Here is a 14,265-nt window from a genome sequence, read left to right as displayed (position 1 = left end):
TTTTTTTGTTCATTTCCTCACTGAAATTTGCCTCTTTGGGAGCAGATCTGAATTGCCCCCTGATTTGCCCCAGAAAACCGGTTCTCATTTTTTGAAGCGGGGACTAATGGAGTATAATTCAGGGCAGCCAAATATGAAAATGCATGCAATCGGGTTTTTCCCCACAGCTGTTATTTTATGTTATTTGGGAATGCCACTTTCCGTCGGTCCTCCCCCCCTCCCCCCCCTTCCAAAACATCTGTCTTTTTTTTTTAAAGGTGATCATGTTACAACACTGTTTCAATGTTTTTTAAAAAGCGCATTACAATGTTATAACTCTGGGCTTTTAAAAAAACATTCAGGACATATGGGGAAGGGGGAGAGGCGATTAAGGGCACAGAAGGGTGGGATTAAGGGGTGCAATGAAAACAAAGGTGCAAACAGGCACTATTTTGCCAAAAACAAATTTTTGGAAAAGCGAAAGGGAGCAAAGCATGATGGGAGGCTGCCTCCAGTGGACTCAGCACGTAAAGCAGGTTGTGAATTTCAGCCTGGGAAATAAGGAGAGAAAAGCCCAAATGCGGAAAGCCTAAAGTCGACTCACAGCATCCAATCCAAAGTGAGGATAAACCAAGGTAGGTATCCTAATGCAGAAACAGCCTCAGAGGAGACAAAGGGAAGGCGATTCAGGAAAAGAGGGGCAGTTTGCTTCCACGGGACCAGGCTTTAAATCGGAAAATACTTTTCTCCCTGTCTTTTGCTGACAGCAAAGTAACAAGCCAGACCAGAGCATTTCAGAACCCAATTTTATGGTCTTCTCTCTCCTCACCCCACCTCATTACTCAAGGCCAAAGGCACGGCAGTTGGCACTGCAATAAGGCACCGTGCTGAGGGAAATGGACGGCGAAAGCAATCAGAAGTGCAGCTAGAATGAGGGAGGGTGGTGGCAGCGGCATCTGCAGATCACAGTGCGAATGAGGAGGAGAAGATGGAGGAGAAATGAAGGAGAAGGAGAAACAGTAGAGAATTGTTTTGTACCCCGCTTTTTACTAACTGAATAAGTCTCAAAACGGCTTACAATAGCCTACCCGTCCTCTCCTCACAACAGGTAGGCGAGGTTGAGAGAGCTCTGAGAGAACTGGGACTGGCCCAAGGTCACCCAGTTGGCTGCAGGTGAAGGAGTGCGGAATCAAATCCGGCTCTCCGGATTAGAAGCCGCCACTCTTAACCATGACACAAAGTTGGCTCTTGCCAGAGAAAACAAAATGTGACAAGGCCAAGACTTTCTTTTAGGCCACTTTCCCCAAATAATATCAACAGGCTTTCATATTTCCCCTTGCACTTTCAACCCAAATACTGTATGTCAGGGGAAATCATCTCACTCTATGAAGTTTGAGAAACAAACAGTTACCCATAAGGGTAAACTGGCAGGAAGTTTGGGGGTGGGGCAGGCGGGGGACCTGTGACATTGCTGCATCACTTCCAGGGGAAATGATAGGGCAGTTCTAGGAACCACCAGAAACTCTATGGTTAAAATGACAGAATTTCTGGTGATTCCTCGAGCTCCCCCATGTCACATCTGGGTTTTCCTGGAAAGTGACACAACAATGTTTGGGACATGGTTGTCCTTCTGCCCCACTGCTGCTCTCAGCAGATGGGGGGGCAGTCTGTGCCCCCCCCCGCCCCCTCCACGGCAGGAGATACTTGGCATCTGTACAACTAACTGAAAGTTCTGTTTGGGTTTCCTGCGCACGGAAAGATCCAGTCAAATGTGGCTGAAGCTTCGACCACCTTAAGAAAAAAATTTTTTTGCAGGAACCTAGAATGGAATTTACAATTGCTGCTGTAGCCCATCTACTCTGGAGTAAGATGAAAGAGCATTGTGCGTTAAGCAAGCATGGAGAAAGTCCATTTAGGTTTAAAATGCGACGATCAGATTGAGAAACAGCTTGTTAGGGCTTTTATCTTGTCCTTGCTATTTACCTTCCCTCCGTATTCTAATCATCGCTAGAAGCATAGAATCTGCAGCAGGGGTGGCCAAACTGTGGCTCTCCAGATGTCCGTGGACTACAATTCCCATGAGCCCCTGCCAATAAATGCAGCAAATAGCCCCGGATCTAGAGCAAGGGAAGTTCTAATTCCACTCTATTCTGCGTTGGTTAGACCTCATTTGGAATATCGTGTCCAGTTCTGGGCCTCACAGTTCAAGAAGGGTGTTGGCAAGTTGGAACGGGTTCAGAGAAGGGCGACTTGGGTGGCTGAGGGGCTGGAGTCCATGCCCTACGAGGAGAGGCTGAGAGAGTTGGGTAAGCATAGCTTGGAGAAGAGGCGGGCCAGGGGTGATAGGAGAGCTGGGTTTAACTATGCAAAAGTCAATGTCCAAGAGGGGGCCAGCTGGTTTATTGCCAGGAGCAAGGGGTTCCAATAATAGGAAAGGAGGTTCCATTTAAATATCAGAAAGCATTTTCTGAGGGTGAGGGCTGTTGGTAGCTGGAATATGCTGCCTTGGAGGGTGGTGAACTCTCCTTCATTGGACGTTTTTAGGAGGAGCCTGGGCGTGCACCTGTCAGGAGCATGTGGTTTTTAAGCCTCTGAGAAGGTGGGGGGCTGGATTGGATGGTCCTTTGCAGTTTCTTCGAGCTGTGTGATTCTGATTCTGAATCCCATCCTCAGTCTATCAGGTCCACTTTGAACATGATCTTGGTAAGACAGCCATCTCCGTGTGACTTTACATGGGCTCAGCATCTTCTACGAAGCATCTGCCAGTGTTTTGTTAGCGCACTGGAATAATATCTGGAAAAGCCAGGGTTCTCCGGCAGAGAAACATATAACTTGTCAACGCTTAGCACAGGTTATAGCTCTGCTAAAACAAGGAATGCAGAGTCTGTGCAAAGTGACCTCGGGGAAGCATCATGTTCCATATCAAGCCTAAGGAACAAGAAGTTGAATTTGTTTTCCAACCCCCTTTGAAGGACCATGGAACGCCAACATGCCCCACCGTTTCCCCCACCCCACTGCTATCTTCAGGTGATGCAGAGAAGGAAAACTCCAAAAGAAAACAATGAAGGGTCTGTGCTACTGAATTATAGAGACTTTCTGTCCCCTGTAAAGCTATGCTTAAACATTAGCATGAGTGGTGCTACCGCCTATGTTGCTCCCACGTTAGTCCAGACAAAAGTGTGCGTGTCTTGCTTTTGGCCCATACAATTGGGTAGACTGTGTGGGTTATGGACCATGCTAGTGGTGGCTTCTCCTCACAGGGCTGCACAGGACCAAGGACAAGCACCAAAGCTTTGATCTCCAACACGGAGCTCCTGGGCACCATAGTGCCCACAAGTGGGCTTCTGTGGGCCTATCTGCTTATCTCCCACAGCGTCTTTCCCACAAAATGAAGAGCTGATCCTGGCTTCCAGGAAAAGTCAGAAATGACTGACTTAGTGTAACGTGACCAGATTGTCCCACTTTTGGAGGGACATCTGGGGATACCTGGCAAATTGTACTTATGATGATACTAAAAATATATATATTACAATACAATTTTTGCATTCTTTGCGTTCTATACAACTTTTTGTTGATCCATATAGACCAAATTTTTAATCAAGAAGCCCCCCGGTCAATGTTTAACATTTACCAATGTCAAAATCTGGTCACCTTAACTTAGTAGGATGAGTGACTTTCAGCCTCCCAGTGTGTTGAGCCTGGCCCTAGTATACCGCAGCGGCCATTTTCTGACCATCTCTCCACGGAGGCCATTTTGTGGTGTCGGCTGCTGCTTGTTCTCAAAATTCCAAAAGTGCTCCCAGGCCCGACAAGATTGGGGATCCCAAATCAAGGTCACATACAGGCAGGGTCTAACCTTCCAGAAGGCTACCTCACCCGAATTCTTTCAAAAGCGCACAAAATAAAAACAGTGGTTGTCGATTCCGGACAATGGCCAGTGATCTCTCACGGTGAGACGTGGCAGCAGTGCACAAGGCCCTTACCTGACAAACGAGCATTGACTCGGTTGTGCCTCGACCACAGCCAGAGAACCGCACTGTCTTTGTTCTTTATCCGGTGCATGGATTCGGCAGCCATCCCTTCAAAGTGCTCCGCGCACTCCCGGCAGCCAAAGAAGTAATGGATGTACCCTCTCATCGTCGGCAGGACTTCTGAGGGTGCTGGAGGCAAAACCAGAAAGAGACAAGCCTGGTTCATCAGGGAGGAATTGACCGAGGAGGGGAAATATCAATTTTTATCTCATTCGGAGTGAATCCGGACTCCGTTTTCTTCTCTAAAGTAGCGATCCCCAACCTGTGGGCCGCGGACCACATGTGGTCCTTCGACTAATTGGAGGTGGGCCCCGAAGGACACCTTCTCCCCCCCTCCTGGCCCTTTACTTCATCCCCCCCAGCCCTTTACAACACACTTCATTGTTGTGGCGTGTCTGTATCTTATTTTGAAGGGATGTTTAAACATTACCACAGCGACCAGAGAGCGCTAGGGCAGTGGTTGAGAGTAGAGGAGTAAACTACCCCCCCCCACCGGGCCTCAGTAAAAGGCGTTGAGTGGTCCCCAGTGAGTGGTCCCCGGCGTTGAGTGGTCCCTGGTGATAAAAAGGTTGGGGACCACTGCTCTAAAGCACCATTCCCTCTGCAAAACTGCTTTGGAGGGAAGGGCTTTTGCACCCGTGCTTCCACTGAGCACCTTACTACAAAAGGGGGGGGGGTAGGGACTTCAACCCTGACAAACCAAAAGCGGCCGAAACACATTTGGTTTAAAACGGATTTTTAAAACATATTTATTCTATATTTCCTCTAATTACACCTCATACCCCTGATGGGGGACTTGTTGAACAGATAGGGGGTGGCTGGAGGATTTAAAATGTCATCGAATCTAAAGTAGAATGGTTTTTAAAAAAGGAATGGTTTGACATTTTATTGTGAGGGTTTATTGTGGTAACCCACCGCAAGGCAGCTTGCTGGGAGTGGCGGGTAATAAATCAAATTATTATTATTTCAATTATATATTACATTAAAGCTTTGTTTAAACCTTATGACCATTAGACTGTATCCTCTTAAAGCACACACACAATCACACATGTTTATATGCATACGGACATAGCTGAATTTGGGGAAATGTGCATCCTTCAAAAGCTCTCATGCTGAGTGCTCTGCCCCAGTCTCATGGGACGCTCTGCCGAAAGAGATCAGGGCCCTGTGGAACCTTAACCAGTTCGGCCGGGTCTGCAAGATGGAGCTGTTCCACTAGGTCCCTGCTGGCAGGGGCTCATGGGAATTGTAGTCCACGAATATGTGGAGAGCCACAGCTTGGCCACCTGCCAAAATATAGTCAAAAAGGTGTTTTACTTACAGAATAGCCTGGGGCTCTGCACGGCCTCCTGGACCGTGAGCAGGTGGAAGAGAGTCCAGAGCGAGCATGGAAATCCTCGGTACTGTTGTTTGCTTCCTTGACAACCCACCCAGTTCGGGGACTCTGGCAGCCTGGCATAAGGACGCTGAAAAACAGGGCAGAGAAAAGCCGTCCTGGTACACTGGGGTTGCAGAGCAAAAGGCCTTAAAGACATTTCAGGCAGTTTTCTCAGTTGGGTTCCAAAACTGAGGGTTAGGGGAAAGGCAGAACAAATGGGGCTGAATATCCATTAATAGTCATTTAACAGCCTATAGCAGGGGTAGTCAAACTGCGGCCCTCCAGATGTCCATGGACTACAATTCCCATGAGCCCCTGCCAGCAACTGCATGGCCTGTATGGCCCCTTCCAACTCTATGATTCTGTGATTCTATGATTCTATGACGGACCAGAACGAATGGGATGAAATTAATGCAAAAGAAATTCCATCTAAACATCCGGAAGAAGTTCCTGACAGTTAGAGCGGTTTCTCAGGGGAACAGGCTTCCTCGGGAGGTGGTGGGTTCTCCATCTTTTTGAAATGTTTAAGCAGAGGCTAGTTAGCCATCTGACGGAGAGGCTGATTCTGTGAAGGTTCAAGGGGGTGGCAGGTTACAGTGGATGAGCAATAGGGTTGTGGGTGTCCTGCATAGTGCAGGGGGTTGGACTAGATGACCCAGGAGGTCCCTTCCAATTCTATGATTCTATGAAAATCTCTGGGGCTATGCTATAGCTGTTCTCAATCCACATGAGAAAATATCGAGACCCACCAGACCTGATATAGGGATGCCAGTCTCCAGGTGGGACCTGGAGAACCTCCGGAATTACAGGTCATCTCCAGACTAAAGAGATCGGTTCCCCTGGAGAAAATGGCTGCTTTGGAGGGGGGACTCCCTAGGGTTCTACTACACTGAGGTCCCTCCCAGCCCCAAATCTCACCCACTCCTGGCTCCACCCGCAAAGCCTCCAGGTCTTTCCCAACCCAGAGCTGGCCATCCTATCTGAAAAAGCTGTCTATATGCTCTCACAATGGCCCCCAAACAAGGGGAGGCCTGCCTCCTTAACTAACAGGGAAAGCTTCTAGGGGCACTCCCTAGCAATACACTCCACTGAAGTCCCTCCCTGCCCCAAATCCCACCCACTCCCCATCCCACCACCAACATCTCCAGCCTTTCCCAACCCAGAGTTGGCAACTCTGGACCTGAATCCCTGCAATAACTAACAGTCCATCCCTGAATTTACTTCCACAATCCTTCCTACTGCACAGGGGCATTCCATGGTAGATCTTCAGGCCTTTCTTTGGCACACTAACCGGGATAAGAAAGTTCCCTGGAAACGGAAAACTAACAGAACTGGAAAAATGGAAGGAAGTGATGCGAGCTTTTAGGGTGGGAGACAGTTGCTTGTTTGCTTGGGTACCTCTCTTTTGTTCCTCAGCGCTTCTTCCCATTCACTCTGCGTCACGTTGGTCCTCGGCCCCAGCCAGTGGTCCAGGTTGCGAAGGTAGTTCATGACAATGAGGCGGCCGGGGAAATACTGGCAGAGAACCAAAGCAAGAAGATTAGCCATGAGGGCCGGTGAGGGAGACCCAAGAATCCAGTCCCTGCTCTGCCGTGAAAGCTCTCTCGGTAGCCTCAGACTGGTTGCAATCTGTCTCAGCCTGGCCTACCTGAGAGGGTTGTTGTTGGGAGGGTAACACAGAAGAGGGGAGAAAGACGGAAAGTCAGTTTGGGTTCTTGCTGATTAGGAAAGTGGCGTATGAACAGAGACATTTCCGCAGAATGGACTACTGACAGAATTCTGCTCTAGAGACTGAACTCGCAGTAATCTAGTCTGTAGAGAAATGAGATCCCTGAGAAATTGTTTTTTTTTTTTTTAACTCAAACCTTGAAATCATCAAAAGTCCCTCTGCCCACAGGTGGGGATACGAGAATATGAAGAGGAAGAAGAGTTGGTTATTATACTCTGCTTTTCACTATCTGAAGGAGCCTCAAAGCGGCTCACAATCCCTTCGTCTCCTCTGAGATAGCTGGGGCTGAAAGAGCTCTGACAGAACTATTCTGTGAGAGCACCATCATGACTGTGACTAATCCAGGGTCACCCAGATGGCTACATCAGAAGTGTTTGATTTTTATATTGCATTTTTCACCACCCAAGGGAGTTTCAAAGCAGCTTACAACCAGCCTCCCCTTTCTCTCCCCACAACAGACACCCTGTGAGGGAGGTGATACTGAAAGAGGTCTGACAGAACTGCTATGTGAAAACAGCTCTGACAGGTCTCTGACTAGCTCAAGGTCATCCAATTGGCTGCATATGTTAGAGTGGGCAATCAAACACTTCCTCTCCCCACAACAGACACCCGGTGAGGCTAATACAGCTCTGAGAGATCTGTAACTGGCCCAAGGTCACCCAACTGGCTGCATGTGGAGGAAGAGTAGGAATCAAACCCAGTTCTCCAAATCAGAGGCCACTGACCTTAATCACAACACCAAGCTGGCTCTCTGTTCCACTGAAATAGGCCCATACACCTTCCAGATTTCCTCCTAGGTGTGAAAGCCGAACATTCTTTAAAAAGTGGAAGTGAGCAGCCCTGCTCCTCCACAGTCACAGTTCTCTCTGAGCTCTCTCAGCCCCACCTACCTCACAGGGTGTTTGTCATTGTGAGAGAAAGGGAAAAGTGTTTGTAAGCTACTTTGGGACTCTTTCAGGTTGGGAAAAGCAGGGTATAAAAACCAGCTCCCCTTCTTCATCTTCTTTTTAGTCCTCTTCCCTGTCTGCCACTTCTCCTGCTGGGTCAAAACTCAACCCCGGGTTCCAGAAAAGCCCGGAGGATTTGCACAAGCTTCCTGCCTCCTCCTAGTTAGCCATCCACTGCTTTTGCAACGGGCTGTGTGTGGCATTCCTGTCCGAATCCATCTTGGCGGCTGTGTGCTAATATCGGGAGATCCTCCCCCCCCCCCTTATCCCTCCTCCCATTTGTATTCAAGATGCTGCCGTAGCAAAACAAGCAGGTCCCTGCGGGCCAACAGCCAAGATCCAAATCTTGCTCGTAACTCCAAAATAGTCTCCAAGGAACACGTAAAGCTACTTTGACAATAAGTCAACTCAAATCTGATTAGCATCAGCACTTTAAAACCACAAGCACTCCGGGGAAGCAGGGGGGGGTGAAGAGCGACTCACAGAGGAGGAGGAGAAATACACAGCCCAGGAAGAGAGACAGGCAAAGTGAGAAAATGACAGGCTGAGCTAGGGAGGGGGAAAGCCGAAGGGAGTCGGGACAGGAGGGGAAGAAACCAGGAGAATTGATTGGAGGGGGGGGACGGATAAAAGGAAAAGAGGTTTAAGAGCCCTTTGTTATTGATGGATGCACCTGCTATGCTACCCAATTAGCAAGCGCAAGCAGTTCTCAACAGGAGGGGAGGCCCCTGACTTCCCGTACCGGGTTTTCCGTTAGGGAAAGGGATTCTGTTCTCTCTGTCCCTTTCCCAAAAGAGGGGGCAGCCCAAGACAATCAGTGTAGTGCGGTGGTTATTCGAGCCAGCTTGATGTGGTGGTGAAGAAAAACGGCCTCTAATCTGGAGAATTAAGGTTTGATTCCCCATGCCTCCTCCGCATGCAGCCAGCGCGGTGACCCTGGGCCAGTCACAGTTCTCCCAGAGCTCTCTCAGCCCCGCCCACCTTGCAGGGTGTCTTTTGCGTGGAGAGGAAAGGAAGATGATTGTAAGCTGTTTTGTGTCTCTTGAGGCCTTCTGGGTGACCTTGGGCCAGTCAGAGTTCTCCCAGAGCTCTCTCAGCCTCACTACCCTCATAGGATGTCTGTTTTGGGGAAAGGATGCGAAGGCAACTGTAAGCCGCTTTGAGACTCCTTTGGATAGTAAAAAGTGGGGTACGAAAAAAATTGCTATTATTATTATTGGGGGCCTCCAACCAGGTACTGGAGACCCAAGTTCAATATCCCTCCATTCTACCATGAAACTCCCTGGCCACTCTCTCTCGCTCTCCCTCTCGTCAGCCTACCTGGCAGGGTGATTGTTGCGAGGATCAACGGGAGGAGGGGACACTAACGTCATTAGCTGCTTTGGGTCCCCATGAGAGAGAAAAGCAAGGTATAAATCAGGGTGGCCGAACTGTGGCTTTCTAGATGTCCGTGGACTACAGTTCCCATAAGCCCCTGCCAGCACATGCTGAATTGTAGTCCACGGACATCTGGAAAGCCAGTTTGGCCACCTTGGTATAAATAAACAAAATGTGTGTGTGTGAGAGAGAGAGAAACAGAGACAGAGATCCAATGGCTGCTATACCCAGAGGTCTCTTTTGCATTCCACACTTGGAGACTGAGAGCATGCTGCCACCTAGTGGTCAAAAGCCAGCAGCACAACTTCAAGCTGGCATGAAACGTGAATCCAGGGGCACCTTGAAGGCCAAGGAAATTAGATTCAAGGTGCAAGCTTTGTTGTGCACAACACACTTCCTGAGACACATTGAAATAGAGATTACAAGTCCACATATATGGGTGATCTGTACATTAGTACACAGCATAATGAAGCTCGATATGCAAACTTGTAATTGCCATTTCATTGTGTCTGACAAAGTGTGATGCGCATACGGAAGCTTTACATCTAGAATAAAAAATTTTTGGTCTTCAAGATGCACTGGGCTCAAACTTTGTAACACTGCTTCAGACCAACACGGCCACCTACTTGAATCTGGCACAAAATGGTATTTCCCAAACCGCTTGGGATTTTCCCAGAAAAGCAGTGCTGCCTACAAACACCCACAATGCCAATAGGAATCTTAAGGCTATTTATTGGGAAGTTAAGTATGAACTCTAATCCACAACGGATGACGTAGTCTCTGTTGGCAGTTCTACCTGTGTACAAAGGCACAGAGAGTGAGAAACATCTCAACAGTGCTGCCCAGGGGGGATACATAAAGTATGATCTATTTTGAAATGGAGCATAATTATTTAATGCGCATGCTCTTTCCAAACAAATGTCATGCACTGCACTGCTTGCACACTGTACCTGTGTGCATGTGGGACAGTCACATGAGCAGTGCTCTTCCTCCTTGTTCTCCCATTTTCTTCTGAAGATGTTCAGCGGAACAGAGCTAGCAACCCAAAAAACACTCCCCCTTTTCTCTTTTGAATTGCAAAGAACGAGGGAAACATACACACCGTGGTATTGAGAAAATAAAACAGATTATGATTGTGCAGCACACCTAAGTAACGTCAATAGTTTTAAGATTAGGATGGCTTTTACTGCACTGCCTTTCCAGACTGTGCCCACTGCCTATCTGAAAGGTAGATATGCCTGGATACATGTAGATTTAAGGATTTGTGTCGATGGGGAACCAGCTGTAGAAGATCTAATTCATTGTCCTCTCTGTCTAGGACCAGGATCCAAATTTTGGGGAGAGGTGCTTGATATGTGTCATGGACATACAGAGGATGAAATACTATGCATGTTGAAATATGAAATATGATGATGCATGTTGTTGTCAGATGTAGACCCCCCCATATATTACTTATAAAGTTGCCTTATTTGCTTTAGCTGCAAGAAAAATCAGGGAGAGATTCGTGAAACATAGTTTGATGTGACTTGTCCAGGCATAGTTATTCTGCATAAATGGTTTCTATGTATGTAGCCTGTATAATTTTGAAGTGGCTTATTACCAGGCTTTCAACGGCCACGGGCTATATACAACAAACAGAACTCATACTTGAACTTTCTTATACCGCCGTATGGAAGGGCGGTATAAATATCCAAATAAATAAATAAATACAGCAAACTGAACTCGTACTTGCCTATGGTCAGGCTTGCAATGGCCACGGGCTATATGCCACAAACTGAACTCAAACTCATACTTACGAGTTGGTACTACTGAGCGTATCTAATTTCTGGCCTGAGATACTAAGAGCTGCTCTCGGACAGTGTCCAGGATACCAGGCGGAAACAGTGCCCTACAAGCAAATTAATTGAGCGTGACACAACAATGTTCTGCTCTCAGGTTTAAGGGGGGGATGTTCACCTCTGCTCCCCTGGGCCAAGGCCCAGTCTGAATCAGGGTGCCCTGCACAGCTTCTGAGAAAAGCTCATCCCATGAACTCAGATCTCCCAGTGTACTGCCTGGTTAGATCTTTGCAGCATGGCTGAGTTCAGAGACACAGAGCCCGTTCCCACAAAAGCAAACCTGTTCGGTTTCTATCCCTGCTTGTACTCCCTCCCCATACTTGTACTCTGAAGCTGTCCTAAGTCACAACAGCTGTAAGCCAGCTGTGCTGGTCAAAGCTATGACGGATGAGAAGAAGAGCTGTATTTCTGCGCCCTACTTTTTACTGAGAAGGAGAAAGAGAAGAGGAGGAGGAGCTGTTGTTTTTGCACCTGGCTTCTTATTACCCAAAGGGGTCTCAAGATGGCTCCTTGAGTCTCAAGATGTCTACCCTTCCTCTCCTCACTACAGATACCCTGTCAGGCAGGTGAGGGCAGAGAGAGCTCTGAGAGAACTGTGACTGACCCAAGGTCACCCAGCAGGCCTCGCGTGTCTCAAAGCAACTCACAAACACCTTTCTCTTCCTCTCCCCATGACGGACACCCTGGTGAAGGAAGAGTGGGGAATCAAACCCAGTTCTCCAGATCAGGGGCCACTGCTCACCACCACGACACCAAGCTGGTGCCCAAGCAAGGAAGGAAGACATGGTGGGACTGTATCAGGCAGAGAAGGTTCCCCATGGCTAAATAGTTCCCAAAATTCACCTTGATCAGGACAGCCACATATTGCTTCAGCACAGACAGGCGCTCTTGGTCGAGGAAGAGGAATCGCGCCGCCTCCACTCTCAGGGTGTACAGGATCGCGGACTCCAGGTCAGCCATGTACAACTTTTTCCTGTGGCAGAAAAGCGGTCAATGTGTGGAGAAAGGGGAGGGAGAGAGAAAGCTCGGTAAACACCAGCAAACAGGGGCCCCCAAAGTTCTTGAGCTTACAGACTCCTTTGGAATTCAAAATCGGTGTGGTGGGCCCAGGCGGCTGAAAATGGCGGCCAAAAGAGGCGGAGCCAGCCACAAAATGGCTGCTGTGGCTTCACTTCCCTCACGCAGTGAAGATCCATGTGCAGCGGTGGGAGCTGGGGCTGCAGCAATGTTTTAAACCATTTGCAGACCCAAACATACTTCCGATGGTTAATAAGAAACTTTGCTAGGCCAATCCCACTTTTGAAAAACAGCAGCAAAGGGGTCAGCAGGCACCATCTTGGAGAGTCCAGCTGTAATGATTTAATCTCGCATAGGAAGGAAGAAGGAGGAGGAGGAGGAGAAGGAGAAGGAGGAGAAGAAGGAGAAGAAGAAGAAGAAGAAGAAGAAGAAGAAGAAGAAGAAGAAGAAGAAGAAGAAGAAGAAGAAGAAGAAGAAGAAGAAGAAGAAGAAGAAGAAGAAGAAGAGCACCCAGATGGCTGCATGTGGAGGAGGAGTGGGGAATCATACCCGGTTCACCAGATTAGAGTGTGCCGCTTTTTAAACACGCTGGCTTTGGCAGCAGCTCTCCTGAGCCCTTGGTCCAGGTCTTCCCTGCAGCTGCCACCTGATCCTTCTTATGTGGAGTTGTTGGGCACTGAACTTAAGAGCTGTGTCTCCTCCCCGTTTGCTAAGTGCCTCCTATCCACCATACATCTTTCATTTGAACCTCCCATTCAACCTCTGCCATCCAATGGGTTAATCCTTGGCAACACAATCCCAGCTCTTCTACCGGTCAGTCGTCATGCGTTTGTTGAAGAACAAAAAGAGTTGGTATGCTGCTTTTCTCTACCCAAAGGAGTCTCAAAGGGACTTACATTCACCTTCCCTTTCCTCTCCCCACAACAGACACCCTCTGGGGGAGGTGAGGCTGAGAGAGCCCTGATATTACTGAAGAAGAGGAATAAGAGTTGGTTCTTATATGCCGCTTTTCTGATGAAAGGAGAACAGAGAAGGCGGTTCTCACCTGTCCGCCACCTTCCAGAACGCGGGGGTGGTGGTCTTCGGTTCTTCAGTCGGCTGCACGGTGGGAATGAAGGTGTTTACTCGGATGACACCAGGTAATCTCCGCAGGTAGCTTGTGTAAAGGGCTCTCGAATCGCCAGGCCTGCGCAGAAAGGGAAATATGAGGAGCGATTTGTCTTACATTAAGCAGTTTCCAAAAGATACAAATGTGACCAAGAGAAATCATTTTATTTTTAAGCATACATTTTTAAGCATACATGAAGTCCGCTCCACAAATCTCACGGGTCAGAAGAAAGAGGTGCCTTTCGACTCCCAGCTCCTGGATAATCTGAGCGTTGTGTTGTGATACTCATTCATTTATGCCTCTCTTTTGTACACAGGACCATTTGCCAAAACTTTCTAAACTATCCCAAAGCTCAAAACCCGGTCCTCAGAAGAAAGTTGGCAGGGGGGGGGATGGGAGGACAACAGAGAAAACCTAAACAGATTCATGTAAAGCGAGTCATTTGCATGCTGTTACTGCCTTGCTGCATAATTCATTTTGCGGGCAGAAGCTGGAATTGTTTCGTGCACAGCCATGTGGTCTCCCCTCCCTCCCTCCCTCCCTCCCTTTCTGGCACAAGACAAGGAAAACTCCTTGGGCTTAAAGAACGTATAGCCTTTGGAAGGCAAATAACCATGGTCTTTATTCCTCCTTCACAAATGGGGTGCTTATGACACAAGCCATGGGTGGACTTAGCCTATACAGTTACCAGAGAAAAGCAAACTGCAGGTCACAAGAAGAAGAGGAAGAGCTGTTTTTTTATACCATGCTTTTCACCACCCGAAGGCGTCCCAAAGCAGCTTACAAACTTTCCCCTTCCTCCCCTGTAAGGTAGGTGGGGCCGAGAGAGTTCTAAGAGAACTGCTCTGCAAGAACAGCTCT

At 48.2% G+C, this 14,265-nt stretch overlaps 1 protein-coding gene across 1 annotated transcript in view; it reads right to left on the bottom strand.

The window, feature by feature from the left end:
• QSOX1 (quiescin sulfhydryl oxidase 1) overlaps positions 1-14,265 on the bottom strand; it is a 93,783-nt gene that overhangs the window by 11,851 nt on the left and 67,667 nt on the right. Inside the window, exons 7-11 of the mRNA XM_077332220.1 lie at positions 13,342-13,482; positions 12,123-12,252; positions 6,787-6,903; positions 5,332-5,476; positions 3,963-4,139 (exon numbers count right to left, since the gene is read on the bottom strand). Coding sequence (XP_077188335.1) covers positions 3,963-4,139; positions 5,332-5,476; positions 6,787-6,903; positions 12,123-12,252; positions 13,342-13,482 — 710 coding nt within the window. The remainder of the gene's footprint in view (positions 1-3,962; positions 4,140-5,331; positions 5,477-6,786; positions 6,904-12,122; positions 12,253-13,341; positions 13,483-14,265) is intronic.

The sequence above is a fragment of the Paroedura picta genome, chromosome 4 (genome assembly GCF_049243985.1).
Source record: "Paroedura picta isolate Pp20150507F chromosome 4, Ppicta_v3.0, whole genome shotgun sequence".
NCBI classification, from domain to species: Eukaryota; Metazoa; Chordata; class Lepidosauria; order Squamata; family Gekkonidae; genus Paroedura; species Paroedura picta.
Note: the sequence above shows the minus strand (reverse complement) of the source record. Positions and strands in the feature narration are given on the sequence as shown.